General features: G+C 40.8%; 1 protein-coding gene across 12 annotated transcripts in view; it reads left to right on the forward strand.

Annotated features, from left to right (window-relative positions):
- The window catches only part of LOC148351914 (traf2 and NCK-interacting protein kinase-like), a 107432-nt gene that overhangs the window by 77801 nt on the left and 16400 nt on the right, over window positions 1–13231 (forward strand). For 2 of the 12 annotated variants that reach the window (XM_088354696.1, XM_088354704.1), the window contains exons 13-27: window positions 822–938; window positions 2451–2537; window positions 2956–3144; window positions 4831–5310; window positions 5868–6026; window positions 6610–6861; window positions 6957–7063; window positions 7744–7859; window positions 8309–8406; window positions 8504–8527; window positions 8909–8977; window positions 10109–10215; window positions 10295–10397; window positions 10464–10607; window positions 12242–12338. In XM_088354696.1, the coding sequence (XP_088210822.1) occupies window positions 822–938; window positions 2451–2537; window positions 2956–3144; window positions 4831–5310; window positions 5868–6026; window positions 6610–6861; window positions 6957–7063; window positions 7744–7859; window positions 8309–8406; window positions 8504–8527; window positions 8909–8977; window positions 10109–10215; window positions 10295–10397; window positions 10464–10607; window positions 12242–12338 (2149 nt within the window). The remainder of the gene's footprint in view (window positions 1–821; window positions 939–2450; window positions 2538–2955; window positions 3145–4830; window positions 5311–5867; window positions 6027–6609; window positions 6862–6956; window positions 7064–7743; window positions 7860–8308; window positions 8407–8503; window positions 8528–8908; window positions 8978–10108; window positions 10216–10294; window positions 10398–10463; window positions 10608–12241; window positions 12339–13231) is intronic. The other 10 variants (XM_088354699.1, XM_088354705.1, XM_088354700.1 and 7 more) reach the window with 6 other exon arrangements.

Raw genomic sequence — 13231 nt, forward strand, 5'->3', positions numbered from 1 at the left:
TTCATACATCCATTTATTTATTCACTCATCCATCCATCCATCACTTAATAAGATGAATAAATAGAGATTACTCTATCAATAAATAGATAATGAATATATGATAGAAATAGGGCAGCACAGCGGCTGAGTGGTTAGTGCATCCTGGGCACAGTTCTGAGGTCATGAGATCTAACCTTCCTGTGTGGAGTTTGCATGTTCTCCATGTGCTTGCCTGGGTTTCCTCCGGGCAACCCGGTTGTCTCTCACATTCCAAAAACATGCATGTCCGGTTACTTGGCCGGTCCAAATTGTTCCTAGGTTTGAATGAGGGAGTAAGTTGTCTGTCCCTGTGTGTCCTGGGACTGGCTGGTAACCAGTTCAGGCTGTCCCCTGCCCACTGTCCGAAGATAGTTGGGAATGAGCTCCAGCACCCCCGTGACCCTAATGAGGATAAGCGGTGCAGATGATGGATGGATGGATAATAGAAATATTGGCACTAAATTTTTGGAAATATTTTTCTTGTTAAATAGAAACAATTTATTACCAATGATATTTAATATATGTAATGAGACAAGTTTTTTTCTGTTTTAGGTTTCGCATTGTAGGTAAGATAAAAAAAACAAGAACAATGAGTTGAATCCAATAAACTTTTGAACATATTCTAAAACATATCAATCACCCCTTGGGATGCCTTCTAAAACAATCAGGGTTACTGCCCCACAATGACTACTCAGTCATATTTTAGAACCATTTTTAATGTGCACTATATATAAAACATTGTTATGACTACTGCTACTAATATTATCTGATCCCAATTTTTTGTCCTATTCTCACCCCCACAGCAGCAGCAGCGCGAGCGTGAGCTGAGGAAGCAGCACGAAAGGGAGCAAAGGAGGCGTTACGAGGAAATGGAACAACTCCGTAGAGAGGAGGAGCGTCGACATGCGGAAAGAGAACAGGTTTGAATCAGCGGCACTCTGTAAAAATATTAAAAATATATCCCTCAAGTTTCTTCCACTCGATTCTGTCCAGCATGATGATTTTACTTCAAAGCACGTGAATGTGAAGTGTGTTGTGTCACTAACAAAAACCTATAACCTCGATATAGTATTCAATTAGTTACTCAAGTAATCCCTCCTGACAATTACTTCTAAATGCTACTATTATGCCTTTGACTGGCTGGCAACCAGTTGATGGTGTCCCCTGACCACCGCCTGATGTTAGCTGAGATCGGCTCCAGCACCCTCCGCGACCCTACTGAAGATAAGCGGTGCAGATAATGGATGGATGGATGCTACTATTATGATTTTAAATTGATAACATTTATTTTAGAGGCATGCATGTCTCGACAATTTTGGGGGAGGTCACCTTACATTTTCCTGGATCGATTCAAGTTTGTGCAGCAGAATATAAAATATAAAATCCTGTGTAATCCTGAAACATCATTAGGTTGTTTTTATAAAAAAATGTTGTTTCATCCAATGTAAGATAAAAAAATATTATGTATTTAAACAAAAGGGTTCACTATACTGTAATGCTCTTCATTATTTTTCCCCTGTAATTGACTACGTACATGTAATTTGAATTGGTATGTTAGTAGTATTCTACATATGTAAAACCAGGTAATGCCTCATAGAAATCTTAGTCCAATGCGTATATTCCGATTGAAATGGTTTGTAAGGATTATTGTGCACACAATTTTTCCCTCATCCAGTATATTTTGATGCCACCAAGCACTGTGGGACATGTAGTCAGGAGACGAATGATAAACTCCATCTTACTCTCTAAAAAAGCCTCATGTTTATCGATTGATTTCTACAGGACAATTCCATTTTATTTTCTGCTCTCAAGGCAAAAATGCCACAGTCGTATCCATCAATATATAGTGTAAGTTTATGCTTTTTGCAAGCCCACGTACAAGCACACCTTTTAAATACACGGGATGCAGCAATGGAGCCCACTTTTGAAGCCAAAGCAAACAAGCACGGTACTTTGTTGATTTTACTAACATGAAAAATAAATAATTCAGTAATTAATTTGAAAAGCTCCATCCAGAAATGACGTCTATTTGTGTAATATCGTCCTTTGGGCTGGTCCCCCAGCTGGTGTGTCACTTTTCATGTAAACAATTCATTCCATTTGCTCCAATAAGTACCCAGGAAACAGGATGCAGTTTTCTGATTGGTTTGAGTGAATGCCTTGTAAAGTATAGCTGTAATTCTGCTATGTCTGTATTTATACTTAGAAGCTTTTAAAAGAAAAACAAACCGCAAGCACAGAGGACGCGAAAGCCGAACCGTTAACTAGCAACAATACACTATATACAGTTAAAAACTTCCTTGAGGCACCAACAATTTCCTTTCTGGTTCCCAATCTCCACCTCCTCCACCAGCCACCTCGGCTGTCTTTTCGCATCTACTAACACTTCTCAACATTGCTCCTGTTTTTTTTTTTCCTGGCACGCTGCTCAGGAGTATATCCGTAGACAGCTGGAAGAAGAGCAGAGGCAGTTAGAGATTCTCCAGCAACAGCTTCTGCAAGAACAGGCACTACTGATGGTAACCAGGATCAACGTTTACATGTCCAGTGAAGCATCCTTCAGGGGTTTTCCATCCCGTTTTTATTTTTAGTTTATTTTATTTTTTTGCCTGATTTTTAAAGCCATCCACCTCAAGACTTCGTATACATTTCTGAAGATATGTTGTCACAGTGATCCTGCCACCTTCTTTATTAAAAGGTCTCGGTAACGGGACTCTTTAAATTTGGATCTGAAATACTGTGTTTACACCTACAAATTTTTGTCATAATGATTTTATTTTTATGAGCAAGTGTACTTGAGAGAACATCTCAATTGTCATTCTCTTTCATTTGCCGCTGCCTCCTCTTTTATGCTTTCTTTCATCTACTCATTCCCCTTCTGAATTATGCTGATGTCTTAATTCAAAACAGTCCATCTTCTTTTTTTCCCCTTCAAAGGAATACAAGCGCAAACAGGTGGAAGAACAGCGGCAGGCCGAGCGTCTGCAGAGGCAACTGCAGCAGGAGAGGGCCTACCTGGTGTCGCTGCAGCAACAGCAGCAGGAGGGACGGCAGGCAGAGAAGAAGCAGCTCTACCACTACAAAGACATCGTTAATCCCAATGACAAGCCGGCTTGGGCTAAAGAGGTACGTGATAAAAAATAAAAGCCCAATAAGTATACTGAGACGTCAAGCGAGGGCTTAGTGTAAACATTGTTGCCGGGATTGATTCTATTGCCGGAGTCTTCTTTGGCGGATGTGATAAGGCTTGAACTACGGAGGTGTAAAAGAGATACACTGAGTGTTAACAAATTGTTATGAGATTGCAGTTGAATATTAGAACTCAAGTCAGAATGTATTTTTTACTTCATTAATGCTCCTTTGATAAAACTGAGGCAATCATTTTTTAAAATCTGTTGGAAGCGGGGTTACGATACTATAGTTTAGTTTATATATATTTTTTGTCATTGAAATCTAGGTTTTAGTCTGTTTAAACATTTTTTACTTAAATTCAGCCATTTTTAAGAATATTTTTTGTTTTCTTGTTGTTTTTTCCAAGAAAACCAGATAAAAATTAAATTGTATAGCACATTTTAGACAATGGAATGCAATAAAGAGGGCTGTATAAATATATTCCATGTACAATAAGAAAATAAACATATGTTTTTTCTTTCCACCCAACGACCTAAAACTCAGAATTGTTTATTGATAGATGGATGGATGGATGTTTTGAGAAAACTTTTTTAAATTTTTTTATTTTTTTTTAGATAAAACAGGAAGTTCTTCGTTTCAGTTATGTTTCTATGAGTTCAGTTCTTTCATACATTTTTGTCATGTTAAACTCCAAAAAGGAGAAATTGTATGAAGTGATACATCCGCAACGGGCTAGCAAGCTCCATTTTCAAACAATTAAGTCTATGACTACACTACCCTAATGAGACAATTGGCTCTTGATAACATCGATCTAATTAAGCTGCAAAACACGAGATACGAACACGTGTAACATAATAATGATAGTCATACATCTCTCACAAACATAAATTGACACTTGAGGAGCAGACTGTAAAATAGATGGAGCTAGATTCTCTTCCTATGTCCAATCGTTCCGACAGATCTGTCGTACAACTTTTGTTAAGCTTTTGAAACCGTGTTTTAACTTTTTAAATAAATAAAAATAGATAACAAAGGTTACACACTTTAATTATTCAATTATTGCCTACATTTCAGTTGGTTTTACCTAGTTTTTCAATGCCTTTTTCCATTTCTGTTCCGTTTACGAGAATAATCTTGGTCAAGAGCCACTGGAGAAGAAAAAGCCCTTCATGGACTTAACACATCCTGTAATGGGATGGTTTTTTGACATCTCAATTGTGAAATTGATTCATTCTTTTTGATTATCAATAGGATCTCAAGCATTAATGAAGCTTTTTTGACACTGTAAACAACAACTCATCAAGTTATGACTATGGTATTATTGTGATATTACAATTTTATATTTAGTAGAAGTAGGGTAAAATAAGCTGAGTCAACCACCTTGACTTCTACCTTCTTATACGGACACTGAGTGATTTATATATATAAAATATGGCTGATTTTAAACAGAATTTTGGAAAAAGTGATCATGTACTTAAAGACACAGATAATGTCAACGATTTCTCATGCCAGTAAGAAATCATATTTCTTTGCGGGCCATGTTGGTGACCTGCTGTGAACACTAAGTGGCCTACATTTATCCTAAACATCATCAAGAGGAGCAGGGTTGGGATCAGCAGGAAACCTGAATGGTCTTTTTCCTTTTCTTGTTCATTTTCTTGTTCTGAATTTGACTCCCAGGTGCCACAACAAGCACAGGTACAACGCAGTAACCTGCCCCGCTCTAACCTGCGCCACCATCAGTCGTTCAACCAGCCGCCTTTGTCCTCCTCCCCGGCCTTCCACGGCCAACCCCGAGCACAACCCCCTAGACGTTCGCCCTCGGTCAGCGCCCAAATCCTTTCCAACCACATCCCCCAGATCCGCATTGCGCTGGACCAGGGGGAGCCCCTGGACCCTGGTCTAAAACAGGAGATAAGTGAGAAGGTCAGAGAGTTGAGGGCTCAGAATCGCAGTCAGAAGAAGGGGAAGGAAGATATGGCGTCTCGCAAGGAACCTAATGACCCTGAGAAAGAACTTTCCGGTCCAGTACTGGCTAAACCCATCGCTGACCATCGAGATCACCATAAAGAAAAGTCCCCAGGCAGGCGGCTCTCTGCTCCCACTCAGGCTGACATAACTGATGTTCTTACGAAAGCCCCTGCCCAGGTCCAAAAACTGGTTAGTGCTCGTTCTCCCATCTGCGTCGTAGAATAGGTGTGGACCCAGAACGTCAAAATTTACTCCGCCTTGCCTTGAAATACGAACTTAACTCTTTTGTAGGTTTTTGTGAGCAAAAGCCGTAGTGCTGTTGGGCGCATTTACCCCCTACATTTCTTTAATCATTCTAGTGTCTAATCTTCTGACTCATCTTTAAATGAATAAAAGCAAAACATTTTCTCCTCACTAACATTTTATTTCTATTTTAGGTTCTGATGGTTACATCCCAATTCCTCCTCTGAAACGTAATCCCAAATGTTCTGACTACTAACAGTCTCTTTTCTCAATGCTTTTTCTCATCTTTGTCGCTGTAGTTTATGAGCCACACGCAGACTGTAGTTGTTTATGACCCGAGTCATAATCTTGAATAATCCCTCTATAGATTATGAGCTCATGAGAATTTGAAGAAAAAAAACATCTCCAAAGGGGATCATACTCATCACGCATACAACCCTGCAGAGATTCAAAAAACAAACTGATGAGTGTATAAGTGACATTAGTGTGTGTGTATGTGTCAGGTGGAGGAGAGATCTAAGATGAACAGACAGAGCTCTCCGGCAATGCAGCCTAAAGTGTCAAACCGGATGTCCGACCCTTCACTTTCCCCCCCGTCTGAACCTTACGGCGGCATGCAGGCCGCCCGATCTCCGCCCATCCACCGTCCTGTTGAACCCCAGGTGTGTGGGTGTGCAAAACGAACAATTGTGCCTTAAAAAGTAACATTTCTACTTCTCTTAGTGATGTTTTAAGCAGGAATACAAAGAACACTAATGCAATTTGTTGTTACCACAGTCTCTCCTTGGATTTTCCTCCCTATTGTCGACTAACAATAAACCGCCTGCTCTTTGATTACCCTGTTTTCTGGACACGACAGTAATAAAATCCATACGTTCAGTTTTGCTGCAAGACACAGTTTTGTCACTGCCTTTAGTCTCCTCCAGGATACAACTTGAAACCTGGTGAGGTCAGGGACTGGTTACTCATTCTGGTTACTCATTTAATTAGCCTTGCTTGCTGTTGTAGTGCGTTGCACTTGGTAACTCCAGGTTTTTACTCCACAGTGTCCACTTTGCTGTAGCACTCTCTGCCTTTTTGATTGCCCACAGCTCAATTCAGAAATTTTTCCCGTTTTAAACATAGAACTTGGTTCTGACACCTTATAACTCCTTTACATGACTTCCTTTGATCCTGATTATTCTACGATTTATTGTATATAGTTTAATGTTTTTTTTTTATTATATGGCTTTTTCCATGACTCAGATGGCCCACCTGGTTCCGGTCAAGACGCACTCTACCTCCATGTCAGGTTCTCAGTCCCTGCAGGACCAAACGGGATCAGCTCTGACCGGAGGCCTGGGATCCCCCAGGCCTGACATGCCCCGTCAGAACTCGGACCCAACATCCGACACCCAACCACCGCTAGTTCGGATCACCGATCGGGACCGCGAACGGGATAGGACCAACTGCCTGAGAGACGAAGACCTGGTGCCAAAAGTTCGAGAAACCCAGTCGGTGAGACATTGCTTTACACATCATGAAAAACAGTATCATGTGAATTATTCTTTAAATTTCTTACAATCAATTAATTATGTCCATTTTTCTTCCAGATCCAACAGAGGACAACTTCCATATCCCCAGCCTTGGTCAGAAAAAACTCGTCGAACGGAGGCGTCGGTTTAGGACCTCGTACGGGCTCTCAGCTTATACGAGCAAGGTAAACGTCTTTAGACTTAGTCCAGGATGTTGTGGTCCTAACGTCTAAAGCCATGGTTACCAACCTTTTTAAAGCTAAGAGCTACTTTTACTGATTAACGCAAAGGGCTGCCATCCTATAATTATTATGTTATTATCATGTTATAACCAGGTCGTAAATATGCAAAGTAGGGTTGAAATGGGCTTGTTCTACCACTAAACATCATGCCAGTTAAAAATAAAGTGTTCTGGAAAATCACAATGACTAGATATTTTCAGAACCTGTCCACAGGCCACTAAGGTGTTCACAGGTTACCTAGTGCTCGCTGACACCATGCTTGCGACAACTTGTATATAGTACAAATATTGCTGTTGCAGACAACTCTGTCATTGAGTTTGACGTCTTATTAGTTGGATACAATTACTAAGATTTGATTTCAGTTTTATACTCCGCAATATGAACTCTGATACACAGTATATGTTTTTGTTGCCCTTATTTTCTGCATGAATATGAATTTTTACTCTATGAAGACAAAAATCACTGATGATCGTACATTTATTACTCTTGACTACTTCTACATGACTTCAAGAATGTAAAACCACTGATGCTTGCATAAAAGTTTTCAATTGTATTCTCCAAATTCTCCACTTTGCCTGACCACACCAGTTGTGGTGATTTTTCTGGTGTGTTTTTTTTACAAGTAACCCGGACCTGCGTCGCTCAGAGCTCTCACTGGATGCCATGCTGCAAAGGACTTCCTCTAATTCATCCTCTTCTTCTTCACCCTCGTCTCAGGGAGGCTCGGTCGAGAGGAGAGGTTTGTTTTGTCTATCTGTAGCTTGAATGGCCAAGTGTCCCAAAACATCACCGATTCACTAGGTCTTTACAAAGCACACTAAATTCTGAACTGAATGAAGAGAAAGGCATCATGGAATGTAGTTTGGCCAACATTCAACATATTCTGGGTTCTGTGTTGCAAGATACCCCAGACTAGTATCCTCGAGATGTAATTCACAATAAGCATGAACACCGCAAATTTGGGGTTTTTGAGCATGCAAAAAAAATTTGTTGTTGCTCTTGTATAGTGTGGAAAATGTAATCTAGAGAGGCAGAAAAAACATCTTATTCTTTACTGCATAATAAAAACGTAGTAAGGCAGGGTCGTTGGGGGTCTACTGTTAATTTGGAAAAGTTATCAAAATCTCAAATGGAAAAAAATTATATCCTCAATCAATTACTTATGTGTCAATGCTCTTGTATCAACAGATCAAAGCAGGCAAGAAACATCACAATTAGGGTCCAACCAAGAGGCCAAATCCAGACAGGAAGACAACCGCGAATCAAGCCGACCCAGCAGACCCGCGGTGAGTCCAAGCACACACCAGATCGCTGTGCAAATATGTAGGACATTCCTATAGCAAACCTGTTCTCTGCCTCTGTTTGTTTCCCGCCATCCTCCAGAGCTATAAGAAAGCCATAGATGAGGTCAGTGAGCCCCATTTTTCCTCTTAAGAGGACCCCCACGATCTTAAGTCTCCCTGATGTTAGTTACACATAAACACAGAAAAGAAGATGAATGTCTGAGTGTGTGCATGTTTCTCATCGGACATGTGTGAACATCTTCCAAGCTGTTGGCATTGTTACTGGTCAAACATTAGGCATGTTAGCCAGACCCCCCACTGCCGTGCATATCCTGGTTTAAGCCGTCAAAGAAGACACCGCCCCATGACTTACACCCCATGTTGTGATTTCAAAAAAGGGAATAAAATGCTTTGACGAGCCTCTTTAGCACTCTGTGATTTACAGTGTGTGATGGTTCACTTGAGGTGAAAGAAAAATAAATGAGCGTTTTCATTCTTGTTTCAGGACCTCAGCGCTCTGGCTAAGGAACTTCGAGAATTGAGGGTCGAGGAGGGCAGTCGGCCTCCGGTTAAGGTGGGCTGGCACCTTCAAATATGTTTTTTCGTTTGAAAGGTATCGAAAAGTGCAGTCTTTTGGGGTATCAGTCTTGCATCATAATTGTTATAGTTGCCAATATATGAAGGACATTTAAGGGGGTGATATGGGTTGTTAGAATGATGTCCAAATGTTTTCGAGGGACATTTTTATTAGTCAAAATCACTACTGTTATCAGTTAGGGATTATTTTAGAGGAGTCTTAACTTTTTCTTTCAAACCCTCATACAGAAAAATTAAAAGATAGGTTTTAGTTTGGTTTAAATGAATATTACTAAGCTTAAAAAAATAACAAAAAGTATTTTTCGGGTGGATTTGAGTATTTACTGTAAAGAAAAATGTATTTTCTTGTTGTTATTACTAATCTGGAAAAAAAAAACCCTAGTGCAAATATTCCCCCAGACAAGTGCTATATTTTGTATGTTTAAGGTTTATATAAGCATGTTTAAGGCTAGTATCAGTAACCTGTATTGTTTTTTACTAAAAAAATAAACATTACGTAAAATAATATGCTCTGTAAAGATAAAGTTGAGTTTAACTTACTTCCGGAAGATGCGCTTCAAAAGGTCCTTTTCCGTGGTAAAAAGTGGACGAAAAGAAAAGCAATCCAACCATTTGCTCAACCGCATCAAGCTTTCTTATTCCACTTTCATTTAAAAAGAAACGGCTTGCCTCTTTTTTACACTTTACAGCAACCATATTGAATAGATGCACAAGATATTAAACAATAAAAATGTCAAGGTTCTTAGCGCGCTGGAGATACAGTACAATATGTTTGCACATGAACTGGAAAGAGGAAGACTGGTTTCTTCTTTGGGGTGGATTCTGGGTGAGCTCTCACAGCGCCACACGCCGGTAGAAGCGGAAAGAAGCACTACAGTAATGTCCTGTACTCGGAAAAAGGTGCACACAATACGAAATCTAACTTACAGCGATGTCCGGATATTTTTTGGCATCCCGAAAAAATGATCGTACCTACCGTTTTACGTAAGTCGAATGGTCATAAGTAGGGGAGCGGAAAAAAAGTAATAGTAAACATCCTAAACATTTATGTGATGCATCTATTTTTAATTGTATTTTTTTTCAACAATCTGTTTTCTCTGCAACGTAGGTGACGGACTACTCATCATCCAGCGAGGAGTCGGAGAGCAGCGACGAAGACGGCGAGACGGTCGGACAAGACGGCACGGTTGCCGTCAGTGATATCCCTCGTATCATGTAAGCTTATTCTATTTTATTATATCGTATGTTGTTGTATTTTGGGCTTGCCAATATTGCATTTATTGTCGCACCCCAGGCCTGCAACGCAAAGCACCAACGAGTCATACGGAGGCCTGACCGAGGACTCCCTCAGGAAACCTTACGGCAACTCCAAGGACGGCACACTGGTTATGAGAGAGGTGACAGCTGCTGTCACCTGTCCTCCCGAGAGCAGACAAAATCGCTAACCTCCTTTTCCCAATCAGGCCCAGAAAAGGCGAGGCAGCCATGCTGAGAGCAACGGGTTCGGGAATCACGGCAACCACGGCAACCTACCCGACTTGGTGCGACAGAGCAGCTCGCCCACGGCACCACCCTCCGCCCTGCAGGAACTGGGAGACATGCCCGAGGTCTTTGAAACAGATCCAATTATGCTCCTGTTTTCATAAATCAGCAATGGCCGCTAAGTACTTTATGGGATGTTGAGAGTCATAATGTAATGACATTAATGCAATCCATCGGAGTTGCACTGCGTTTATAGAGCACTTTAAACTGCCAAGTTGCCCCAATCAAGACAATCAATGGAGTCATAATCCACTGGTAACTTATTTAATTCATGACTTTATGTGAACAAAATATTTAGCATTCCATCATTTTCCAGTAGACCCGTGGGACAGATACAACAATAATTCGTTCTGAGGTCGGGATCACAAAGTGAAATTGCTATATGGCGGGGAATGCAAAACTATGGTAAATTATAAATGCCTTCCAAACCCCAGTACTCCAGATAAATATATTTAAATAACAAAATAGTCCATGGTAAATTGGTAAGTAGTACTTTTGTAATCTAAATCTATCCAATCTATACTAATCTAAATGTAGTCTACAGTTATTCATAAATCCATGGTATGTGACTCATAGGAACATTTTAACAGTTGTACTTTGGGCCTCTGGGAGTGTTTTTAGGTAGGTTTTGTGTCAAGGCACCTCCAATAAATACCAACAAAATTGATAAACATGTGCCTTCATGTACAAGCGGCTCTAGAGGTGCATGCGGCAATGGGTCTCTTGGGCACTTCCAAGTTGTTCCCTGGCACTTTTTCAACAAACGTCCCAACAACCTTGCGCAAAGAGAATGCCCTGCAACGCCATGCCCGCTTCTATCTAATATATGTGCATGTGAATAAATAACATCATTATTAAATATATATAGAGAGGACATTTTCTTTTCTTTTGATGAGACGTGACAAGATGGAGTTATTGGATTAATGCAGGTGGCGAAGAGACGAGGGATTAAAATTACAACTGATTTCAAGCCTTTCATTTGCAAGAATTGTCGTGCCCTAAAGACTTCATTGCTTTAATCGCCTCCGTACTCTTAATTATTGTTTCAATGTTGATTACGGCCATATTCTTTCGCAAGGGTAATGAAGCATGTGCCTTTTTAGTAATTTTTTGATAGTCACAAACTTCTTTTCCATGGTTATCATGTTCTTGCTTCTCTCTTTAGCATTAAAGTAAAACTTAAGACTCATAGCGAATAAATCCGGTACAAAAAATGAAGTATTGTATCACCGACTCGCAAAGTCTTTACGAAGCACACGATATTCTGAAATGAATGAAGTTAGAGAAAAACGTTGTAGGAGGTAGTTCAGCCAATATAATATCGGCAATTTCATGATGCCATGATGCAGACCAGTAGCAGACCATCATTTTATATAACGACCAATAGCAGACAGGCATCTTTGAGACACAACTTTCTTAGTCATATGCATTAACGCCGCAGTTTGAAAAGTATTTGGAGACGCAATAGCGGGGAAAATTCTGTAACGAGGGGGCTAAAAAAACTTCTTATGCCGCACCATTAAGTGAAAAGATCATAAGGTGAGGACATCGTATGGTGGAAGTATTTTTAAAGCGCCTTTCAGGACACCCAAGGTTGCTGTTATAGTTGAATAGTTTTTTATTTTAAATTACAATTCCTCTGTTACCATGTTGGACTTTGAAATATATGACTCTAATCATACATTGATCTCATTTGCAGTTTGGCCTGGCTGGCTCCAAATCGTCCTTCACACCATTTGTGGACCCCCGCGTCTACCAGACGTCACCGGATGATGAAAACGAGAATTCAGCAGCTGGTGAGGGTTGCTTTTTTTCCCGTCTTCTTCTAGGTCAGTGTTAGGGAGCCCGGGTTCTCCTCCAACACCCCTGCAGTAAGATCTGTAGTTCATCAAACAGCTGTGTTGGAGGAGGGAGACCATAAATAAACTACTATGGCTCTTGAAGACAACGGTTCTCTACTCACCTGACCTAGATGATCATTCTGAAATAAGTGATTTACAGGGTTCTTACGGGTGCTTGAAATCCTTGAAAATACTCCAATTGTCACGACCAGAACAAAGGGTAGACCCAATCGCATAACGTTTCTCAGTTATTGAGATAACAAAGAAAGGCAGCGCCTGCGATCTGGTGCTAGCTGGACGCGGGAAGCAAGCCGCTCACAGAATCGGAACGTATTCCGAATGCGGAAGTGGATCTTCCGGAGCGGGAGATCGCGGTGTCGAGGACGGAAAAAACAGGTCGATAGCCGGGACAGGAGAGCAAAACTTGGTTGGGATCAAAAACGGGTCGTAAGTGGGACGGGAGAGCAAAACGTGGTAAGGGTCAAAAAGCAGGTCGTAGCCGGAGACAAATGGGGAAATCAGGTGCAAAAAGCGGGACCGACGGGAGTCAGTCAAAGTGCTTGCCTTGTAGAAACAGAGTTTCGCTGACGGACTGAACACAGGGGAGTGAAAGGACTGAGCTTAAGTAGGACAGGGAACCAATCAGGAAGCCCGCAGCTGCTGGCGCCAAACAAGCGGGCATAGGTGAAACTAATCAGTCATCATGACACGAATGCGCTTTCAAGGTTTGAAAAGTGCTCGACTTTATTGTTAGGTGCTTATAAATTCTTGAAATTGTTACCATGTTTCTTGTCAGTGTGACTCGATAGACCAGGCATTAGATTAAGAAAAATAAAACAAGTCTGTTT

Source organism: Urocampus carinirostris, chromosome 15, assembly GCF_059441175.1.
Source record: "Urocampus carinirostris isolate Australia breed hairy pipefish chromosome 15, RoL_Ucar_1.0, whole genome shotgun sequence".
Classification (NCBI taxonomy): Eukaryota; Metazoa; Chordata; class Actinopteri; order Syngnathiformes; family Syngnathidae; genus Urocampus; species Urocampus carinirostris.